At 43.0% G+C, this 24732-nt stretch overlaps 1 protein-coding gene across 1 annotated transcript in view; it reads right to left on the reverse strand.

The window, feature by feature from the left end:
• Csmd2 (CUB and Sushi multiple domains 2) overlaps positions 1-24732 on the reverse strand; it is a 607037-nt gene that overhangs the window by 45484 nt on the left and 536821 nt on the right. The window contains exons 47-55 of the mRNA XM_012516868.2: positions 23792-23980; positions 21878-22024; positions 18475-18663; positions 13709-13894; positions 13071-13265; positions 11779-11952; positions 10075-10248; positions 3790-3963; positions 2211-2399 (exon numbers count right to left, since the gene is read on the reverse strand). Coding sequence (XP_012372322.1) covers positions 2211-2399; positions 3790-3963; positions 10075-10248; positions 11779-11952; positions 13071-13265; positions 13709-13894; positions 18475-18663; positions 21878-22024; positions 23792-23980 — 1617 coding nt within the window. The remainder of the gene's footprint in view (positions 1-2210; positions 2400-3789; positions 3964-10074; positions 10249-11778; positions 11953-13070; positions 13266-13708; positions 13895-18474; positions 18664-21877; positions 22025-23791; positions 23981-24732) is intronic.

Genomic DNA, 24732 nt, shown 5'->3' on the forward strand with positions numbered 1-24732 from the left:
AAAAGTTACATTTTTAGTTATATAGGTCTTGCTTTATCTTGGTCTTAACCACCCAGCAGAAAAGTATAAACACAAGGTATAAAAAGTAAAGCTATATTAATATGGTGAGCTGTAAAAGGCTCAAGTCAACAATTCTGACATTGCCAGTCCTATGGATAACCCATTACTATTATGGACTATTGGACTATATTGGGTTATTTTGCTGAATTCACACACCTACAATATTTGAATGGTAATGGAACACCCATCTTTGACAAAACAAAACAAAACAAAAAAGGGGGATATAAACGAAGGACCATTTGTAGTGAAAAAAATATATCTGTGTTTACAAAATAGTTAGGATAGATATACAGCTACGTTCTCTTAGTTCAATGAGAAGAAAGATTTGTATTAATAGTGTTTAGACAGGATATTATGTCTGCATCTTGTCCTCTGAATAACTACTACAAAGTCAACAATATGCAATGTATTAATTATTGTAACTGTCTTACTAACCTGTTTTGAAACTGTCTCATTGTTATTTTTTTCTCACTAAAATTAATAAAAAAAAAATAAGATGTTGCCAGTGCCAAGGAGCTTCCCTAACAACCCGCATAACCTCCGGACATGCCAGAGGCCACCCTGATCTGTGCATGTCCCAAACTGCAGTTCTGCTTTTTGTATTATTCCAAAGTGGATTTTTGTATGGAGATTCATCTGTATTTTCTTCAAGATGCATAATCTTTTTTAAAATTTTTATTTATTTATGTGTGTGTGTGTGTGTGTGTGTGTGTGGCCAGCCAGCTCAGCCCACCAGGGGACGGGGTTGGCTGGTATGTGGTGCTGGGGGATTGAACCGGGGTCCCTGTGCTTTGCTAAGCTTGTTCTAAGTAGGTGCTTTAGACCAATGAGCCATCTCACCAGCTCAAGATGCATAATCTTTAAAAGAGTGAATTATGTTTCACTAAAGAAAAAGAAAGAAAAATGCAAATGGATTAAATCCTCCACTTAGAAGAAAAGATAGATGAAGGCACCAAAATTTATGATTTTTACACACATAATAGTTACAAGCAAAATAACAAAACCCCATCTTTTTACTAAAGAAAGCTGGCTATAAGTTGCATTAATATAATTCTATATTAATGAAATCAACATCAATATTAACATTGGATCAATTAAGCTTTGAGGAAAAAAGATTATTACAGTGGGGGTGACTTTATGATGACAAAGGCTTCATTTTACTGAAGGAAGCAATAGTTTGAAGCCACCAGGGGTTCTAAGTCTCAACTGGCACCACTATTTAACCCCCCCAACAATTTGTTGGTCATGTTGTGGTTGGATGGCCAGCTCAGGGTCCTGGGGCAAGGGAAATATAGGCAGTGAACATCTGTACAGTATCCTTTTATACCAAGAGGTACAGAGCTTGTAAGCTTGTAATGATGTCACCCACACTGAAGCCTGCAGAATGTATATGGCGCCCTGAAGACAGGTTCACTGGTGCATAACTGTGACTCAGTAACCACTGATCTCTCTGAAGCAGTGTGGGGAGGAAACACTCCACAGGCTTCCCCTTCAGCCACAAGGAGACAGCAGTGGCCAAGGCCAGCAACCAGATGTCAGGATCCTGAGGGATCTCCTTGTTTCTTTTTTTCCATACTGGCCCTGCAACTTTCCCTAGTAATTATTAATGCAGTTATCACTTATTGAGTAGTAGCCCCTGGGTACCAGAAAGTAAGCTAGCACTTCCTGTGGACTTTCCCATTTAACTATCTAATAACCCCACAGATAGAAATGAGCATTGTGTTCGTAGGTGAAGAAACAGCAGCTAAGGGAGGGTGGCAAACATCCCCCAAACCACACAGCTTGTTAAGGGGCGAGAGCAGAGTTCACATCCAAGTTCATGTTCCTGGAAGTGACTGGTGTTTTGATCAGTCATCCAAAGAGAAGGAGTTTTTGCGCTATCTTTCTGTAAAAGCCAGGGAGGGCAAAAAGCAGCAAGTGGTGCCAAGCAGCTATTTTGGACAGAAGGGACCCCTGAAGGCTGCAGAATGTGTGTGAATCTGCATAGCAACAAAGTCAATAAGGGCTCAAGGAGCAGCCAGGGCACCTGTCATGGTGATGTAATGCGCTTGTGAGCGTGCACACACACACAAACGCTTGCATACACAGAGGGAGAACCATTCTTTCACACAGATCACCCCGTCAGTCACTGCCAGCAGATGTCTACTTACAGAGACACTGGGGTCGAGGGCGGTCCCAGGTGCCATCTCCCTGGCAGCTGAGTACAGGGCTGCCCAGTAGATAGAAGCCGTGGTTGCACTGGTAAGACACAGAGGTGCCGAAGCTGAACCTGTGTGGGCCGCTGGCGTGGACTTGACGGATGCTGTTGTCTTGGTGCCCAGGATCTGTACAGTTGATGACTGCAATTGAAGGCCAAAGGCTGGATATAAGGGTTTTCTCACACTTTAAAATGAGAATTCAGAAGTCCAAACAGGCACATGTTCCCCACACAGCAAAATGTCCACATCTAACCTCTATAATGAAGCAGATCCTGGCTAGGACAGTGGATTGTGGCTGAGGCTGCTGAGTGTCTATTCACCCATGGTTACCAGGTCACATGCCCCAAGGGATGTCACCTTTTCAGGGACGCCTGCTCCTGCTCCTGGGCTGACTCACCCTTACCAGTGTCCCTGTACACACACTTACAAGCCAAGGCTGGGATTTGTCTCAAAACATGTGTCCCTTGAGGGTACGACTATCTGGCTTGGTCCTTTCACAGTGCAGCATCCCTCAAAAATCTCATCCATTGTACAACTGAGGCATCTGAACTAACCTGAACTGCAGGAGAGTTTTTTTTTTTTAAACTGTTTTTAGTCACTTTTATGAGTATTATAGGGAGACATTAATATCTTGGAGGATGAAATTGACTTTGAAATGTTAAAGTGTTTCCAAAGGAGCCTTATTAAAATATCAGAGTATGATTTTAGAATAATGACAGTATTATTCATAACCCATAATATGTGCATTTGCTTTCAAAATACCATACCTATTATCTTAGCTGAGTCTCGTACTAATAAAATGAGGGCAGGGCAGATCTTTTTCTCTCTTGGATAAGCCTTCAAGGTATAAAGTGCTTCTACCTTTGATGAGCCTGTCTGAGCCTTTATTGCTATAAGAAGCTCTCCAAAGCTTTACAAACTACGTCTTAAACAGTCCAGATGGGGCCTGAATAGCCTTGACCGAGTTTGCTTCTAGAGACTTTTAAGTTTCTTTTTCTACGTCTTTGTCCCCCTTCTTACTCCTTCATTCCCACCCTGAGATGCTTCTATGTTTTCACTTTTTATTCCAACTCTGCTGCTCTGAATTTTTTCATCAACAATTGTATTTGCAAAGGAACCACAGTGGCTATTTGCTAACTAGAAAGCAAGACCAAGATGGTGCTCTTGACCTCAGTGAGAGCTACAGAAAGGATACTACCTTTAGATTTCGTATGTAGGCGAGAAAAATAAAGTTCTATTCATACAAAAGAGAAAGTGGCTCTTGGACGATGATGATTATTTCTTTTATAAGTTATTTCTTTTATGAAATGCACACAAGAAAGTTTGAAAGATGAAACCAAGTTTCACTTTCTTATATACCTGAATGATAAAATTTTACATAGCTGTGTGTAGCATTAAGAAAGTTCTCAACTGTCTTTCATGTCTGATTTAAAATAATATCTGGCTGGAATTCTCTGGCTTTTGCTCCTGGGGTACAAAGCCACAGATGGTGCATGTGGTGGGGAGGAGTGGGACAGCAAGGGGGACTCACTTCTGCAGGTGGGCAGCATGTCACTCCACTGCCCGCTGGCCAGGCATTGGGACCTAGCAGCCCCTTCAGCCAAATACCCAGGGTTGCAAACAAACTTGACCACATCGTTGAGGTTAAACTGGTTGCCCTGAGTGAGACCATTGATGGGGTTGCCTGGGTGTCCACAAGTAATTGCTGTAACCAAAACAAAAGACAGGTAAGCCCTCCAGTTATTCCATATTGCCCCAAACTCACCCTCTCCTCCCTCGGCATGACATTTGAACTGGGTCTCAGGTCGAGTACGACTTTGCCATGGCACTGGGGTGGTGGGAGAGTGAGGGTAAGCTTGATAGAATCTACAAACCCACTAAAATCATGTGCAAAGTGTTGGAATGTGCAGTACTGAGACAGGATTCATCGCATTCACTAGATCAGCAAAGGGTCATGACACCTCTTGAGTTCAAAAACTGTCTAAAGTGAGAGAAAAGTGACAAGGATTACAACCTTTGAGGAATATCACATTTTCAAAGGCAGCTAAGGAAAAAAGCCTGCAAGCGCTGAGGAGTAGTGAGAAAAGTCATACAGCAGAGCTTGTGGGGAGGGGGGTGGTATCACAGAAGCCAAGGGGAAAATGCAAGACACATCAGATATGCTAGACAGGTCAAGTAAGCTAAAGGCAGAAAAGAGCCCATCAGCTCAGTAGGATCACAAATGACCTGGAAATAGCTCCTGTCAGGTTGGAAGCTCATGCTTTCTGCTTCCCACACATCCCCAGGTCCTAGGTCCATTCAAGGAGTGGCAGGAGTAGGAGCATTGAGGCCACCAAGTGCCATTTGCTGTCCTTGAAATTAGTTTCTTACTTCTGTCTGGGTCCTGAGCTTGCTGTCTGTGTCAAAGCTTTGGGGGCCACATGCTCAATTCTTGCCCTGCAGCTCCCAGGCAATGGTGTTCCCAGGACTCTGCACCCTGGTCCTAGACTGGGCTTCTCTCTGGTCCACTGGGAGGATCTGGCTAGAGCAGAGAAGTGATGGGAGCAGAGCTCAGACTACAGTGGCTTTTGCTGCTAAAGAGGGAAGAAGTGGAAGCACCTAGAGTGAGCAACTTTTATAAGAAGCACAGCCCCATGATGGCTAACTCTATGTGTCAATGTGGCCAGGCCATGGTGCTCAGATACATTATTCTCTATGTTTCTGCAGAGACATATTTTAGATGAGAGTGACATTAAAATCAGGAGACTCTGAGGTAAGTAGACCACCCTCCACGATGTTCATGGGCCTCCTACAATCAGCCGAATGCCTCAGAACAAGTCTGACTTCCTTGGAAGGAGAGTTTCTGCCAGCAGATGGCTTCAGCTTTGAATAGCAACTCTTTCCTCCTTGTCTCCAGCCCTCCTGCTGCCCTGCAAATTTTGCACTTGGTAGGCTCCACATTTACACAAACCAGTTCCTCAAAACAAATTTCTCTCTTCACAGACACACACATCTTACTGGTTCTGTGTTTCTTGGGGGAAAGATTGGGCATCACTAGGAGGAAAGGATGCTAAGTAAGGGCTTAAAGACATGGATTTTGGCACTTAATTTCCTGAAGGTGAGATTAAAGCACACTCAGGACACATTTATCCAGAAGTGGTTGGCACCTGGGAGGACATGTTTATTGAATATGGTCTTCAAGCTGAAGGAATCAGTAGAAAGACAGTAGGACAGAAGAGAACATTTCAAATAGACCTAACTCTGAAGTAGGCAGGAGAGAAGGAGACCTAGAACTAGGGTGTGGGGTGTGATTAGACTTGGGCTAGGAGAGAAAGCCTTTTGCTGCTGAGGGGTGGGATGCTGAGGATGGATGCAGTTAGGATAGATGTGGGCAGGGAAGTAGGAGGTGGAATGCGTTATTGTCTGATGGCTTCTATCAGCTCTGCAAAGTAGACCAGAAGATTATATGATTAGCTAATAACTCTTGGATATATATATATATATATATATATATATATAGTCATTTAATCTTTAGTTTTTGGGGGCAGGAACCATTATCATCTCCAAGGGAAAAGAGACTTTCATAGGAGTCTTGGGATGTGTTCAAGAGGCACCACTTTATATTTGTTTATTTATTTATTTACTCATTTATTTATTTTGTGTATTTAATTCAGGGTCTACAGGGTCTCACTACACAGATTGGACTGGTAGTGATCCTCCTGTTTTCAGTCTCCCAAGAGCTGGGATTACAGACGTGCGCCACCACGCCCAGTCTCATTAACCATTTCAGTGTGCCTAGGGGCAGGACCAGCATGGCAAGCTGGGGATCAAACTCTGGCTTTAGTCTGCTGAGCTATCTGGCTGGCCCTATGTAGCTCATTTGAGACCTGAATTTAGCAGCTCTGATTCCAGGTCTCCTTGATGATTTACTTTAGTTATTTGCTAAGAATGTAGATAGAGTTGGTGGAGTGTCTTTGAAAAACAGGTGAAAATGTGAAATAGCTTGGTGGAGGATGGGTGAGACATCGTGGAGGAAATGCAGAAAAGAGCTGCAAAGCGGAGTCTAGATGATACTGGAAGCCTTGGATTTATGTGTGATGGGGTATTTAGCAAGGAGCAATACTTTTAAATACTTGTTCTTGGGCCGGTGAGATAGCTCAGGGGACCAAGGGCCTGCTTAGGCAAGTGCAAGGACTGGGGTTCTATCCCTTGCACCACATGCTGCTCTGGCCTTTCCCCTGGGGTGCACTGAGCCAGTCACCGAGACCGGGTGTAGAGGTGCTGGGGAGGCTGAAAGCAGGAGGATCACTATGAGTCTGAGCTGCGTAGTGAGACCCTGTACCAAATACATACAAAAAAATAATAAAAGAAATACTTGTTCTTATAATTTGCTTTCCTTTTCCAGTGAATACTCAACCTCATGTGCTCCAAAAAGAATGGGGTATGGCACAGGAGGCCCTGGATTCTATGATGTGACAAGGTGGCAGCATCACTACCCTGCCATCATCATCACTGTCACTAAGACACCTGGAGCAGCACCATTCTAACCTTTTATATATGTTGATTTATTTAATGCTCACAATAGTCCTTGATGTACTTGCCTTTCAAGGATGATAAAACCAGGACCAAGTGAGGGAAACTGTTTCATTAGCAGACACACAGCCACATGGTACCTGATGGTGGAGCTGAGGTGGAGACCAGGTAGTTAAGAGCCACATCAAGTGGCTGACTACTGCCTCGTAATATGGCCCATGCCTGAAATCAAGTGTGCTTAGGTTGAGTGGACATTCTTCCAGACAATGGCGTTCTTGTTGGTTATACACTTAGTCTCTTCACATATGCTCAGTGCCCATTTTTAGGTCATTTACATTTGCATCTTTTATCAGAACATGTTTTATTTAGACACATGTGAAAGATTGACTGCATATAGATGGGATTTGTTCTGAAAACTTGGTACTTTTTTTTTGTATTTTAGGAAAAGGTCTACAGGGTGTACAGGGTCTCACTACTAGATCAGATTCATAGTGATTCTCCTGTTTACAGCCTTCCAAGAGCTGGGATTACACACATGCACCACCATGCCCAGTCTCAGTTGCTGTCTCAGTGTGCCCTGGGAGTGGGGCTGGCACTGCAGGCCCGAGATCAAATCCCTGGCCCCTGTGCCTGCTTGCAGGTACTTTAATCTGCTGAGCTATTTGGCCAGCCCTGAAAGCTTAAGTCACTAGGACTACTTTTCATATATTCCTTATAAAGCAAGCCCCATTATTTTATCACTATATATGAAGATGAAGTAAAAGCAAAAGCCTGCCTTGTACAAAATTAAGAACAAACTTATGTATTTCACATAAAGACTCCCATTAAGGAACTTTCAAAAGTGAAGCATTTTCTAAATTATTTCCAGGCAGCTGATGAGAATGGTAGTCACCTAAATGCCCCCAAATGCAAATTAACAAGAAGAACAAATCAAAATACAGAAAACCCATTCCTGCATTATAACTGTAAGACAGAGAAGGTTCTCAACCTTAAATTGGATAGAGGCAGAAAAGCAAATTGTAATTCCAGGCATATGAGGCCAGAACTATTATTTAAAACTATCATTGTTTCAGAAATGAAATAAGACTGGAGTCCACCATTCAAAGACCCTCAGAATACCTAGGAAAATTGTCTTAGGATAGTTAACTCTAAGGTGTATCTTAGCAACAATAGTTAGACTTTGAGGATAAAGAAAAAAATAATTGAGATCCCTGAAAAGGCACTATATCATGTCATAAAAAGAAAATTAAAGTAATATTAAAATTTGAATAAATAGCAACAGTAGAATGGTGGTTACCAGTGGTAAAAAAGCGGGGGACATGAGAGCTACTGGTTAAAAGGAACAAAGTTGCAATTATATAGTATGCGTGAGTCTAGGGATGTAAAACACAACATAATTAGAGTTCATAGCACTGTATTATATGAACTGAAAAAGACCTAATAGAGTAGATTACAGGCATTTTTACAGGGTGTCTAAAGATGGATATGTCAATTTGATTCACTATAGTAAATATGCATATATATATACCAAAACCTGTTGTGTACCTTGAATATATACAATAAGAAAAATTAAGATGCAAGATGCGTCTTCAAAAGAAGTAAAATGCAAAGCAAAATAACAATATGTGTTGGGACATTTTTAAAGAAAGTCAATAGTGGGGAACCAGGACTTCAGGTCCAATCCTTGTGTATCTCTAATTTTAAGTTTTACATATACAAGAAATTGGGTGAAATTATGCAAAAGATCTTAATGAAGAATCTACTAGAATCTGAGCTTGACCCTATCGAGAGTTACTGGAAAAACTGCAGCAGTGTTAGTGAGTTTTTGATATACTGAAGTGTGGATCTAGGAATAAAGTGAAAAATCTATGTGTGTGGGGGATGGAATCATACTACTTAAACACTATAATAAATGTTTCATGTCTTGAAAAAGAAGAAATAATCCAACTGAAAATGAAAAGGAACAGATGAAAGAAGTGTGGAATAAGCTCAGTAACTCACATAACCAAGAAGGATGCTATTAAAATGGATAAACTAGATAATAAAATGCTTAATAAGACAAGGGTCTAATGACATTAAATGTTGTAAGTATAAAGGTAAGCAACAGAACAAACATGCAGTGTTTCTCAAATGCCAAAATTTTTTTAAACAAGCAAAGAAAACACATCACACAAAGATATATCATAGATATAATATTTTACACATAATAACTACCTAAAATATGACAGAATTAAGGTCAAACATATCAATATACGTGAATGAGTTTAACCTATCAAAGAAAAAATTTTAAGTTGGCTCACCAGGCAAGGTGAAACTTACTGTGCACATAAGTGTTGTATTTAACTCGAGAGATTCACCCTGCATGAAATGTATGATCAAAGATATACCAGGGAAAAGGGGAAACGTTGGAGTTATAAGCCTACTATGAATCAAAGTAAAATTCAAATTAGAAATATTAGCAGTGATGAAAAAGACATTTGTAAGGGCTAAAAACACACTTCGCCATGGAGAAACAATAGATACACATATCTAGGCCCATAATAACATAGTGACTACTTTATGTATCACAAACTACAGTAAATACAAGGAAAGGTGGAAATGCACTAATAACAGGAAATTTTAAAGATAACTTTCCTAACAATACAGGTCAAGTGCATCAGAGTGCAGAGGACATAAATAATGTAATTTATAAAGTGTGCCTTCTAAATACAGAGAGTTATACCACAATGCCCTTTTTCTCAAGTGTGCATGGAGTTTTATTAATAAATAAAATTAATAATGAAATATTAGCTCACAAAGAAAACACCAGTAAATTTTATGAGGTAGAAATATTACATGCTGTGCTATAAAAGTAGAAACAAACACTAAATAAAAGCTAAAGGATCCTTCCACCTAGAGATTTAAGAAAACCTTCTAGTAAAAATCTAGCAGAAAGGGAACTTAATCCCAAAATTACAGAATTTCTAGTAAACAATAAACATTCATTACTAGAAGGTAGGGGATACAATCAAAACAGTTGACCAGATGAAACCTCGGTTTCAAATAATTATATCATTAAAACCCAGTACAAAGAAAACAATGAAAATAAATAAAGTCTCAAAACAAAAGCTGGAAAATGAATAAAAGAAGAACAAAGGCACAATAAATGAACAATGGAGACTGGAAAACAATAGATGTGATGATGGTATCTTTGAGAAAAATAAAACCAACTTTCAAAGTCTCTAGCTAACCTATCTAAGAGAAAAAGGGAGAAAATTCATGCTGAGGTTGAGCCCACCACTAGGGAGAGGGCTGACATACTTACGCACACAGAAAGGGGTCTTGCCCGACCAGTGATGGTCCTGCTGGCAGATTCGCACAGACATGCCAATGAGGCGGAAGCCGGCGTTGCACTGGTACACCACGCTGCCCCGGTAGTTGTAGTTCTCCCCATTGATATGTCCATTGACAATGGGTTCAGGAGTCCCACAGTGTCCAGCTTTGGTGGTGGGGTGGGGGGAAGATAGTCAATCAGAGAGAAGCTTCCAGAATGGAAGTAGTGCTTGGTCAGGGGCTAGGGGGACAGGAATGGTGGGGAAATGGTACACAACCACTTCACTTTTTTTTTATCTCCCCTGTAGGATAGCAATCCAGGAGTGACTTCAGGAATTGTGGACACAATAGAAATGGTGTTGAGGACTTGAGCATCCCAAATACCAAGGTGTATCTCAAACGGTCACTCATTCCTGAAGTTTAGTTTCTGTGTCTACACATAAATGGGGAATTGTCACTGTTACCTGCCTCTGGGGTTGCTATGACTTGGATAAATCCTCCAGAGGCCTATGTGTTGAAGGTTTGGTTCCAATGGAGCATTTAGAAGGTGGTAGAATCTTTTAGTGCCTAGTAGGAAAAAGTTAGGTCATGGCGGGGGATATACCCTGAAGGGGATATAGGGTCCCCATCCTTTCAATCTCTTTCTCTGCTTCCTGACTGCAAAGTGAGCAGTTTTCTCCTCTCCATCCCCACTCTGATGTCCTGTTTTGCAGAGGATCACAGATAAGGGGGCCAAGTAACCATGAACCGAAACCTCTGAAACCATGAGAGGAAATAAACCATTCCCTTTAATAAGTTGATTATATCTCCAATGTTTTCTAAGAATATAACAGAGGAACCATGTTCTATTTCTTATCAACTAGCATCTACTCTGTAGGAAGCACCATGGTCTAATTAAGACTGTCAAAGCCTAGTTGTGTTGAAAACAATCATGTAAACACAGATGGTTTGGCCAAATTCATCCTTTCTGTTTGAGTGGTACCTAGGCGAGTTATTTTCATCAGGTAAGGTTTAGGAGGAGTGTATTGCTGGTATACTATTGGCTCTTTCACATGTTCCTTTGGTGCTGTTTGGAATCAACCAGTGACTCTGTCCTTAACAGGAGACTGACACAGAGGGAGAGTGGCATTGTTCACCCAGAAAGGACCAGCCAGTTAGTCCTGGCAAGTTTGTGTGGTTGAGATCTCTTTATGGCACTGAAGTTTCCCAGAAAGGAAAGAACTTAGAAAGCTCAGGCAGGGATTATATTAGCCACTGGGGAGAGGAACATTTTTGCCATTTATAAGCCAGGTTGTTTTTATATTTTTTCTCATTTGTTTAGGATGAATAAATGCATATGCACACACATATATCATGTAATTTATACATATATGCATATATATTTTAAAGATACATTGCTAATATGAAATATATATATATATATTAGCTATGTTGCAGGAATGTGTCTCTATAAGGTAGAGGCTGGAGCTACGTTATCATGCCAGGGACAGTGAGAAGGTGTTTTCTGAGAAACCCTTTAGAGGCCTGTCTCATTGGTTTTGAGGTTCTCATTCTCTTGGCTGTCCCAAGAGAAGCCAGTTCACAGTTTTAGTTGGGGGAGGAGATGCCCAATAGTCGGTGCTCTGAGTGCACCTCTTTGGCAGAAGGTAAAATGGTACTATCAGAGGTGGGCGGGCAGCTCTAGGAAGCCACTTACCCAGACAGTGAATCTCTGAGCCACTCCAGAGCCCATTGGCCAGGCACTCACGCACCCTGGAGCCCACCAGCGTATACCCAGAATTGCAGGAGAAGATGGCGGTGGCCCCGTAGACAGAAAGCGTCCCGATGCGGTGCCCGCTGGGAGGCGTGGGGAGCTCTCCACAGGAGATGACTAAAGGGATCACAAAGTGCTCAGTAAGTGGGCCACAAGAGGGGGGAATGTGTTTCCTCTGATGACCAAGTGAACTGTGTTTAGCTTCCCTATCCTGGAACTCATAACCAGCATGTGAGCAGTGACCCGAACTTGTGGGATGTGACATCTCAACAGCAGCACCAGAGGAGCTGTTGAAAAGCCCAGTTTTGCTTCAGAGGCATAGTCTACAGTCTCTGGAGACAGGGCCCAACTGTGTGTATTTTTAAAAAAATCTCTGAAGTGGTTAGGGTACAGCCAGTGGCTAGGAAGCAACAGCAATTCTCAATCTCATCTTCCTCATGCTCCTTCTCAACAGAGCACTGCTGCTGGCCTCTGACTGACCACAAAGTGAGGCCTAGTCACTGAGGCTGGGTGGCAGGGAGGCCATTCCATCTTGTGACTTCAGTCTGCCACACACATGGGTCTGTTCCACTGTGGAGTCTGCATAGCCCCCTCCTTTCTGTAGTGGTGGTCCTAAGAACTCTCCCCAGTTGACCTCTGTCTCAGAGTTGTTTCTCGGGGCCCATGACTTTTGAAACTACATTAGAGAATCACAGAAACCCAATTCACAATGGAGGACAGGCAGACGGACTTAGGTGGCTTGTCCCTTGTCCTACTCTCACTCTTCCTATAAGCACCTCTATTACAGATCATGTCATACACACTTTTCTCTCTGTCCTTCCCTCTCTCTCCCTCCCTCCCTTCCTCTCTCTGTCTCTGTTCTCTCTCTCTCTCTCTCTCTCTCTCTCTCTCTCTCTCTTCTCTCTCTCTCTCCTGAAGGTTATAAATTCCCTGCAGGCAGAAGAGCTGCCATCCTTCACTTTTAGACCTCCACAATATGCAGCGTAGAGGAGGGACTTAATGCACATGGATTAACAGATTAGCGCATGTGCACCTGAACAGCCTATTAAAAGGAAGATTGTAATATGACAAGATGCTAAGAAGTTTAGAGGAGCAGGAACTTTCCCAGTTTCTGATTTGAGGTGTTTCCACAACAAGGCACACTGGGGTCCCTGGAGATACCAATCTTCTCCCCAATTCATCCCATGTGTGAGATCAAGTAAGAAGCTGTGCACAAACTTTGCTCAGGGGCTTACTTTGGCAGGTGGGCATAGAGTCCCCAAGGCTCCATTTGCCATTGGCCTGACAGCGGATGACCCTCTGGCCAGTGTAGTAGTAGCCAGGGTCACAGATGAGCATCAGCTGGGCCTGGTACTGGTACTGGGTCTCAAAGATTAGCCTCCACCGGCCATGGTCCACACTGATGCTGCTGATGTCAGGACAGGTCACAGCTGGAGAGACAAGGAGCAGGGCAGGTGGTTGATTCAGTATGGAAGACACTACAGGAGTCTGGAGATGGGCTCTGGGAGACTTAATGTAGTAATGATGAACCCAAGACTCTTTGGTCCCTTGGCAGGTCTGGTAAATGAACAATGTGGGTTCCTAGGGGATGTGGCACACTAGGGCAGATTTATGAGAACAAACTACAAAAACATGGAGGTGGTGCTCAGTCAGTGTTGACTGTTGGATGCAGGACTATACATTCCATGTGGTCAGACCTTTAGTTTTCAAGAGAAGCCAGAAACCTGGATTTTTATTTTAAATTTCTTGATTTAAATCCATGCACAAGCTCAGCCCCCTTGTTGGAATTTGTTTTAGCTCTACCCTTGAAGTGGTATTTTCAGCTGTTTTCTCAGGCCCCCCTTATGCCCACCTCCACTGCCCAAGGACTCACGGACACACAGTGGGGGGACATTGTGGTTGCTCCACAGGCCTGTGTCCAGACATTCTGTGGTGGCCTCAGCGTCTGCCTGGAGGTGGTAGCCTTCACTGCAGCTGTACACAGCCTTGGTCCCCACGGTGTACTCCTTGCCAAATACCATTCCATTCTTGGGGGCATCAGGAACACCGCAAGAAAGAGCTAGCAAAGGAGAAATGACGTCATGAGCATTCGTGGCTCAAGATTATGTCCTGAGAACACATTTTAATCTCTATTTTCCATCTAAGACCTTAAAATATTACAGTAAAAAACAAATAAAAGGGAAAGAACATAATAAAAAGGAAACAATGGGGCACTATGGGCAGAGACTTCAGAAAAGATCATTTAGAAGACTGAGTAAAGATGAGAATGTGCTGATAAAGTAAACAGAACTAAAAGGCTGTTCCCAAAATATATGAGAAAGAGCCTCAGGGTGAGATCAGTTGGTTTTCATCCCAGCCCACAAATACAGAGTAGAGGCTTTCAAGCATCAACTCTCAAAACAAAATAAAGAGCCTCTACCCCAGTTAAGGTGGAGGGAGAGAACTACCTTAAAAGACCCCAGAGCTATTAAGATGGGTGTTGGCGGGGCCTGGTGAGATGGCTCAGTGGTCTAAAGCACCTACTTAGAACAAGCTTAGCAAAGCACAGGGACCGCGGTTCAATCCCCCAGCACCACATGCCAGCCAGCCCCGCCCCCTAGTGGGCTGAGCTGGTCACACACACACACACACACACATAAATAAAATTAAAAAAAAGATGGGTGTTGGCATCTTAGAAGAAAGCGCCTAATCCTAGAGTTAAACCCCAAGGACTTAAATCTTTTACCCCAAAGCCCACCCCTCTGCATGATCATCTCTTCCATACACTCAGTTCAGCTTCATGGGATGGGCCTAGTGGGCACAGAAACTTCACAACAAATAACAACAAAGATACTCTATCTTTTATCTTTGGCTAGGAGCCATCAAACTAGCCTTTACTTTTAAATATGAGCAATCACAGATCACTAAACATGTGAAGAAAACCAGTAATGTCAACGTGGTAAACAAAGATAAGATTAAAAATAGGGGAGGAAAGAAAGTCCCCTTTGGAAATTAGCTCATTCAGGAAACAGAAGATACACAATCTTTGAACCTTAGTAGTATCTTGAAGTCAAGGTGACATATGGTTTTTACAAGATGTGTGCGGAGTGCTTTGAAAAAGTCACAACAAAAAGAAGAAAGAGCGCTTTCAAATTAAAAATATGATTGTTAAAAATGCATCAAATAGAAGGGTTGATGATTAAAAAGTAAAGGAGACTTCCCAGAATATAGATCAAGAAGACAAGAGACTGACAACAAAAGGATTAAAAACAAAGAATCAGTCTAGAAGGTTCGACAACCAGCAGGTTCAGTGCTCCATAAAGGGAGAAGAAAGATGGTAGACGGGATGGAATTATTATACATGACAATTTTCCAGCATTAAAGAAAGACACAAATCTTCTTAGACACAATGCTATGAGATTTCAAGAACCTAAAGCTGTGTGGAGAGCTCTACAAATTCCCAGAGGCAGGAAGCATGCGACATTACTATGAAGGAATGAGAATTAGAATGACATCAGACTTCCCCTCAGTGCCTCTGGGTGTTTGAAGAACATAGGAAACAATCTTTAAACTTCTGAAGGAAATGATGTATAAGCTTAGAATTTATCTGTTCAACCTACCAAGCACATGTGAGGGCAAACATTAAGATTTTCAGACAAGTATAGACTCAAAAAATTTTACCTTCTTGAGATTTTTGAGGTTATTCTTCACCAAAAAGGAGGGTAGAAATGAAGAAATGACAAGGTATGGGATATAGAAAGTGATAATACTAATTTAGGGGTTCCTATTAATTTCTTTCAAAGACCATACAGTTTACTCTTTTTTTTAAATGTTTTATTTTTTTTTTTATTTATATTTATTTGAGAGAGAGAGAGAGAGAGAGTGGTGTGTGTGTGGCCAGCTCAGCCCACCAGGGGGCGGGGCCGGCTGGCATGTGGTGCTGGGGGATTGAACCGTGGTCCCTGATGCTTTGCTAAGCTTGTTCTAAGTAGGTGCTTTAGACCACTGAGCCATCTCTACAGCCCTACAGTTTATTCTTACCTAAGTAATGTACATTCTTTCTATAAACATACAAACGAATGGATCTGGCCATGTTACCACACTCATTTCTCTGAAAGAAATTATGTATGAACTATATTATCTCTCTGATAGCTCCAAAACTGTTATAGAAGATAGATTAATCAGAATCACAGTATACACAATTGTCCCTCATACATTATCCTCTCTAATAGCTAAGCTAGAGTTCAGAACTCCCTCATAGAATAAGCTTGGGCAAAGGAAAGCCCCATTGATACTAACAATGATGCTACTAGAATTTCCAAAACCAAGAAGTATTAGGCTTGGGCTCCATTATGATATGAAATTGACTGTTCAAGTGGAGGAGGATTGGAATAGAGGAAGATGGATTAAAAGGCTGGATGTGGGACTAAAACAGAAGGATCTGGAACTCAGAAGAAATGAGGAAACAGGAAACACTTATCCATGAGTCACTCTTCTAATACCCAAACAAGATGTTGAGCCAAAGAGATACTAGTTCAGCCAAACTGCCATAAGAGATCAACTAACTATCCTTCCATGAACACTTTGGGAAGAGAAATCCTAGACCCTACGGATGTCCTGCATGGAGGACCAACTTGGGGAAAGTGAGTGAAGGGTCCACAGCCACTCCTCATGGCCCTGAACTGGCCCAGCATTTGTGGATAGCAGAGAGGACAGATGACAACCTGCCAGCTGGAGACTACAAGCCTGAGTCTCAAGATCTGCATGCCAAACCCAGAGATAATAAAGACACTGCTGTGGGCAGGAGATGAGGAGGTAGGAGCTCGAAATATTTGTGATGGAGGGAGATCTCTGTGGGAGACTACATAGAGTGAGGGGATGGACCAGAGGAAGAGAGTGGAGAAGTTACAGTTGGGAAGTAGCAATAAAGGTGGAGAGAAGGCTCAGCCCTTCTTGACCCTGAGCCTTGTGAGAAATGGTGTTGGGAGATCAAAACCTTCCACATAAAAGGGCCACAGCACTGCTCTCAGAAGAGTTACTTTGTTCTGGAGAGGAAAGTGAAGAGAGCTTTTGGATGGTGGAAGAAGAAATGGGGAGAGATTTCTGGGTAGCATGCAAAGTGTGTGCTTGCTGGCCACGGAAGTAGGACACCAGGGAGGCAAAGGGAGTGGCTGGGAGGGGGGCGTCAGAGGAAGAGTGATGGTGCTAATGGCCTGGAGGGGCTTAATTTTGTGCAGCAACATAACAGACAAGAGGCTTCTCATTGGAGCTTTAGAAAGACTTGCCCACTTTGATAGAGTTAGAGACATGGAAGTCAAATTGCTATTTGTAGACAGTCAGTTCTCTGTGACCTTTGCTTAGGGCTTACAATAGAGTATTCACAACATGTTTTTGTTCTTTGGGAAAGTGCAGGCGCAGGCCAGGAGATTGTGAGGATCACAGATTTCAGATATCATTAAAGCTATTAATATCATTAAAACCCTGGGAATCAAAGAGAAACAAAATCAAGCAGCAATATAATTTCCTGTTTTTGTCTATACAACAGGCAGTTTTTCTTCTTTTTAAAAGCAGTACATAATGCTAAGCCTGTGGCGCAAAAGACAATTTTCATGTGTCAGTGGTAGAAGTAGAAATGAAGATGAATTTTCCAGACAGCAGTAAGTATCAGAAAGGCTGAGCGGGGTGGGGTGGTGCATGTCTGTAATCCCAGCTGAGGCAGGGAAGCTGAGGCAGGACTGTTGTGAGTTCAAGACCAGCCTGGACTACACAAAGTGAGTTCAAGGCCAGCCTGAACTGCATAGAGAGACCCTGTCTCAAAAAGAAAAAAAAAAAAAAAAAAAGAAAAGAAAAGGAAAAAAGCTATAAATTTTACATATGTTGATCCAACACTCATTTCTGAGAGTTTTTTTTAAGGAAATAAATGTTTCTAAGCATAAAATTATAGTTTATAGTAACACAAAACACAGAAATCCAAATTACTTACACTAGGAGGATAATCTGAATAAATGCCATAACTCCATGTAACAGTCACAAATAATGACAAAGAATTAGATTTAATTAGATGAGAAATGTTACTAAAATACTATGAGTTGCATATGCTGCTTATCCATTTTTGTATGGAAAATACAGGAAGTGTGCTAGGGTGCTCATGGCAGTGATCTCGGGCTAAGATTACGGTTTATTGTTAGTTTTTTCTTTTGCATTATCTATAGTCATAGCCATCATTTCTTTTACAGATTTCTAATCTGAATGTATATTACCTTAAGGGAAAAAACCAGACATAAATTATTAAACATCCTCATGCATACAAGCTGAGGCCCAAGTCTCCTTCTCCTGGGAGCCTTCCTTAGCTGTCCAGGAGGAGGTAGGCCCCTTTTTATCTTTGGGCATCCCTAACACTGTTTATACATCTGACACAGCACTTTCTGACTCTGTTATTTTGCACTTACGTGCTCACACACCATCTTCTCATATTCCTGAAAACACAGGCTGCTATGCCCATTTGTTGGACATACTATGGTCCTCAGCATTTGCTGAAAGAGTGAGTTCATTATTAAGCCCAAGAGAAACCCACGTTTGGAAAGGGCTGGGCCTGAAATGAACTCAGCATGTGTTGGATCCCAGCCACCTTGTGGCTCCCCCTTCCTACTTGCTCCTTACCTTGACAGAGAGGAATGGCCTCGCTCCACAAATGGTAGCCCTGGGGGTGCCGGGTACAAATGGCCATGCTGTGTCCCACCAAGCGGTAACCTGAGTTGCAGCCAAAGTGGATGGAGCCGCCAGGCTGGGTGGTGGTCTGGCCCAGAATGTAGCCATGGAGCGGTGCCCTGGGAAGGCTGCAGTAGGGAGCTGAACAAAGAGTCAATGCTCAGGAACAGAGCACAAACAGGAGGACAGGCACAGTCTTTCATGATGGACCTGCCCCTTCTTCTCCCACCCATTTCCTTGTCCTCACCATTGCCAGGTACTCTGCTAGTTAGGAAGATCTGAGTGGTTGATATTAAAAAACAGCCAGTCGGCTTGAAGGTCAAAGCACAACAAAGGAAAAACAAACAAACAAACAAACAGGCAAACAAACAAAATAATCTCCAGAACTGCTCCATGAAGCGTTATGTCACCATTGCTGTCTGAAAGCAGCAACGATTTTCTGGCTTATTTTAGGTTCTTCAACCCCTTTGGCTCATAGGCAGTCCTGGGAAGTAAAATGTCAAGGGGTTGGTGCCCCAAAGGTGTGACTGCAGGGGTGTCCCCTTTATGCTCTCCAAATGTCTACAACTTGGGACAAATCATGTAACTTTGCTTAGCTTGAGTTCCTTCCCTATAAATTGGGACCCATGGTATCTGTCTCACAGGTGTTCGGACAGTTTAAAAGGGACCACGTATATAAAGCGCCACATAGCACAAGGCCCTCAACACTCACTCCATCAATGGTTGTCTTCCTTCTTTTTTATTGGGTAGGGCACTCCTGGCCACTCAGGATATAAATTACAAGGTTCATCTCCCCCTAACATATAGCTTCACTTATCTAACAGATAGATCTTGAGTATCAAGTACCAGCTGTTGTTTTAAGTTTTGGGGAAACAACTACTGATCCAACTATTAGTTTTTAAAAATATATCCAAAATGTGCTTGAGTGCAGGACAGATGCGGCCAGAGGAAGGGTGGTGGAGGGGAACTGGTGCACGGCAGAGCTCCCCACAGTCTAGAGGAGCTCAGTTCTGCCTCCAGCCTTGAAGGTCTGGTAGCAGTCAGCAGAAGCATGGGTTTTCAATCTGCGGACCCAGAGAGACAAAACTCCTGCCCTGAGAGAACTCATTTTACAGACCCTCAGGGCAAGTTCCATGAGGATGAGATGGCCCCAGAACCAAGTGGGACTTCCTGGCTGGATTTTCCAGGAAGGTTGGGGTGGGGTCCCATGGACCAGGCCCTGCTCACCTGCCTCATAGTGAGTGACTCTGGCTATTGGTCTGAGGGCCACGCCCCTTTGCAGGTAGAACTAGTGTCCTAAGCATCTCTGTGCCAGGCCAAATTGCCTTTCTCCTACTTCGCTCTCTCTGGCCAGCATGTATTGAATCTATGCAGAACAGGAATCTCAATTATAAAATACACAATCACAGTGACCAATACACATGCAAATTATATATGTCTACTGTATTTTAATCATTAAGTACTAATTGTTGGGGCGCGTAATTAATTCCCTTCCTATGTGGCATACGCACTGTAATTGCCAGTGACTCATCACCCCCAAACACACGAGCCTTTGAATGTCAAGGAAAGGGCCGCTCTTTAATAGCTTCTAGCTCCTACTTTAGCAAGCAGCGTAAGGAAATATCAGACTTCCCTTTGGTCTGAGCAGCTGCCAGGAACTTAGCTCAGGTCGCCCCTGAGAGGTACCTGGAGGCTTCTTTTTCATCATGAAACTGAGGCCCAAAGTAGTTGAGTGAGTGTCTTGCCTGATAATCCCACGGCTACTTAGGGACAGAGTTACTAACTCTGAGAACGCATTCACGAAGCCACCACCCTTCTAACATATGCATCAGGGAAAGGAGAATTGTGCAGAAGAGCTAGATTCTGAGATAGAAAAACTCCATTGCCTCCCACATTCTGTTCAGCTTCATCTGTCTGGCTTTGCCCTGGAAGCCAAACCAAATGTTCTTTAGGAATCCAGAAGGCCCTCTTGTAAGTGAGAGGCCACTGGGAAGACAGGGTTGAGCTGGTGGTACTTCAGGCAGTCTGTGAGAATTTGGTATCCCTACTGATCCAACTATTATTCTTTAAAAGTACATCCAAAATGTGCTTGAGCGCAGGACAGATGGGCCAGAGGAAGGATGCTGGAGGAGCTCTGCTGCACAGCAGAGCTCCCCGCAGTCTAGAGGAACTCAGCTCTGCTTCCAGCCTTGAAGGGCCTGGTAGCAGTCGGCAGAAGCAAGGGTTTTCAATTTGCGGACCCAGAAGCTTAACCAGGCCTCCACTGACCTGAGCCATAACCCCTACACTGGGAGCTCAGAGAAATTCGATTTTCTCCATCTTGCTATATTCCTAGGGATAACTTTGCATTCCTTACAGATTGTTGCCTGGGTCAGCCATCTGTAAGGCCTGGTATTTTATTTGAACCTGTCTTTAAGATATGGCTTGTTATAAACAGGAATGAAATTCTCTTGGTATCAATGTAGATGGAACTGGAGAACAACACGTTAAGTGAAATAAGTCAGGCACAGAAAGACAAACACTGGGTGTTTTCACTTTCACATATGAACAGAAATGTTGATTTCATCGAAGTGGAGAGTATGAGGATAGGGTGAGAAGAGGGAATAGATCAGTCACGGGGTACAAAAATATAGATAGGTAAGAGGAAGAGCTGTGTTGGTCTGTAGCACAGCTGGGTGACTGAGTTAATAATAAATTTATTTTATATTATGAAAGAGCTAGAAAAAGAGTTTTGGCTGTTTGTAACAGAAACGATAAATGTTTAAGGTGATGAATTTTCTAATTGCCCTGATTTGGTCATTACATATTATAGATACATATGAAAATGCCACCTTGTACCCTATGAATATGTACAATTTTACAATCAGTGAAAAAGAGCCACATAAATGTGTAAGTTGAAGAGCACAGAAAAGGCTCCTGGTTTTAAAATATGCCAATACTTTGCTGCTGGTTTAATATCTGCCAATCAGAGGCAGGTTTTTCCAGGGGTTTGCCTAACATCTTCTAATTTCCCAGAGAGAAATGTCTTGTCTAAAAGGATAGGATGCCCTTGGGCTTTCTGAGATCATATATAATGCTTAAACTTATCCTAAAGACACAGGCCGGCAGCATGAGAGCGGAGAAGGCAAAGTTAAATGTCGGGAAAGGACGAGAAGAGGAGGAGGGAAAATTCGAGCACGATTGTGCGGCTTTTGGGGAGGGAAATTTCGCGGAGGAAGCTGCCCAGCCCCCACAGGGAAACTTGCCCCCTCGATGAGATGGACCATGGCTTATTTGCATGTTTTGGGTGAGAATAAAAGCACCCTAAAAGGCTCAGGGCACAGGCCCCTCTCTTGAGTGTGCCAGCTTCACTCACCTGAGTACCGAATCTTAAAGCCTTTCCGGTTGTAGGCGTGGTCAGATGACCAACGAAGATACACAGAGTTGCTGGAGCTAGTTACGATCAGGGGAGCTGAGTAATTCCCACTGAGGGCTTTCAGAAGAGGACTTTGTCCTGAGGGACCTGGGTGAGAAAGACACAGGCTTACAGACCAGCCCCATGCTTCAGAGGGCCCTGATGCGGATGCTGGAGCGCGGAAGGGGTGACTTTTTCAGTCAATAACATCCTCTCTTTGCTTCTACTGCTTTTACTCGAGAACCCTTTCCCCTGAACCTGGATCTGAGACAGAGTCTTCTGAGCTAGCTACAGGAGGTCATGAAATCTATTTGCCACTCTTTGGACTTGGCCAGAATTAAGCATCTGGTCAGTGGAGGGGCTGGTTTCCAAGCCGGGAATCTCTTCCCCTTGGTCGCTCTACTTCTGTGGATGCTAAAGACAGTGTGGTGATGGTATATGGGAAAAATTTATTGATGAATAGATAGCAACGAACCCGGAGGAAAAGATTAAGAGTCAGTATCCTGAGTAACAGCGCTCTCCAGCTTCCTTCCCAAGGCTCTTTGAGAAAAGCCTCCCTGTTCTAAGCACCTGGTGTGGTCTCCTGAGGGTGCTGGTTCAAGGCAGAAAGCTGGGTTATCTCGAACCCAGGATTTATCTGCTGGAAAAGGAACTGAGTGACGTTTCTAATATGCTGTTGGGACACGTCTTGGAGGGTTGGCAGAGGACCACATTCTGCAAAGCAGCGCCGTTGCATGGCTGTTGCCATCCACAAAGGAAGGGTTCCTTCTCCACTGTGGGACACTTAGCTGAAGAACAAGCTAGGTCCCTATAGGAGAGGAACCTGCAAAAGGACAAATTGCAGCTATTGGTGATTCCTCTGGGCCTTTCCTCCCAAAAGACTCGCCGTTATTTCCTTAGGTAACTGAGTATTATGGAAATGAGAATGTCAAAATACTCTATTAAATTTAGGCTTATGCATGTTGGGTGCAGGTTGATGCTGAGATGGTTGAAACCTGTAATTAATGGAGTCCTGGCCCAGTTCCCCCTCCCAGTACAAACTTAGCCAGGTAACACAGTTGCAGCAGCTGTGCCAGACGTTGCATCTTTATCAGAGCACAGTACCGTTGTCTTGGTTACGTGGAATGCAGCCATGGATCTAGAGATGCATTTTCCCCAAGTCTACCAAAAAGGAGGCTCAGAATCACAGGAGGCAGGCACAAGTATACATCCATGGTCTGCCATCAGAGCTGTGTTCAATCTCCTGCTTTTTGTCATACTCAGTAAGGAGGGATGGAGACCATCTGGACATGTGGTAGAATTAGTATATTGGTGCACTATAGTGAAGACATCATATTCATTAGATCTGACGAGCTTCTAGGGAAAATTAGTGTAGATGCCTTTGTAAGTCTCATATGCTCCAGAGAATGAGACAGAATCCTACAATGTTTGCAGTGAAGTTTATAAAATGGAGTGGGGAGGAGCATGCAGACACATCGCCTCCCAATTTAAGAGCAAACTATTGTACATTTTCTCCTCCTACTGCTGAAGAAGAAGGTCCCTGCTTGGCAGGCTCTAAAGGGAGCCTGCCCTTCACTTGGGAATACTGCAGTGGCACATTTACTGAGTGACATTTTAAAGGTGTGAGCTTTGAGTGGGGACTACACTTAAGAAAGGGTTCTGTAAGTTCAGGCTGGTGTGCAAACAGCGGCCATATGGTCCTTCTGACCCCTCAGTCTTGGAGCTTCCGTGGTGGAGAAATACACCATGTGGAGCCCTTGGCCAGCCCTAATAGAAAGACTGCAGGCCAGGGAGACTGCAGGGCAGGCTCCCAGGGGTCGGGGACAAGTCGATGCCCCCTGCAGCAGAGGACGAGGCAGCACTTGACTGACTCACCGTCAAAGATCTCAAACTCATCATACTGCTTCTCACTGAGGAAGTATTCCACCGTGATGGAGATGTTGTACTCGGGCTCTACTCGCACCAGCCAAGAGCAGGTCTGGAACTGGGGGTAGCTGCCGGGGTAGCTCTGGCTCAGGATTACACCCGTCGAGTCCGTCAGGAGCTCATTTGTTGGGCAGTGCACTTGGAGAAACAAAAAATTACTTGGTACTTGGAGTAGAGATGGAACAAGACAACACATTGATTTTTTCCCTGGTGCAAAAGACAACCACTGGGAAAGCAGTGTTTCGGAACACTGCAGCAAGACGTCATCCCAGTCGTTGTGCTGCCCTGTGATGTGATGTGTTCTCAGGTCCTGTGTCAGTGTTACAGTACTGCAGGGCTTAGGAAGATTCCGCAAACCCAAAAGGATAGTCTAGAAAGCGGATTTAATTTTACAAAGATAATATGAAGTAGAGGTAAGCCCTACATTATGTTTTGGGCTAGTATAGGGACTTGGGACAAAAAAATGCTTGGATTATAGCCCATCTCTGCCACAGAGTAGTTATGTGGTCTTTATCCAATTATTTTGTCCATGTAATGAATTCTTCATCTCCTATCTCACAGGAATGTACTATACTATACTATGACATAAATTATGTTACATTATACATTATGAAGGCATAATATATTTAAGAAGTCATAATATATATTTTGTTTTATATTGTATTATATAAAATACATACTATATGAAATAATATGCACATAAAGTGAAGAGATAATCCACAAATGGAGAGAAATTTTTTGTTTCAACTAGCACATATGATTTGTATTTATTATGTATAAAACTCTGAAAATTTAATAATCAAAAGAAATCTGGTTTTAAAAATGAGAAAGGGAGTCTGATCTACAGAGTGAGACCCTGTAAGCCTTGTAGACCCTGTACTAAATACAAA

Source organism: Octodon degus, unplaced genomic scaffold (assembly GCF_000260255.1).
Source record: "Octodon degus isolate 3935 unplaced genomic scaffold, OctDeg1.0 scaffold00130, whole genome shotgun sequence".
Lineage (NCBI taxonomy): Eukaryota > Metazoa > Chordata > Mammalia > Rodentia > Octodontidae > Octodon > Octodon degus.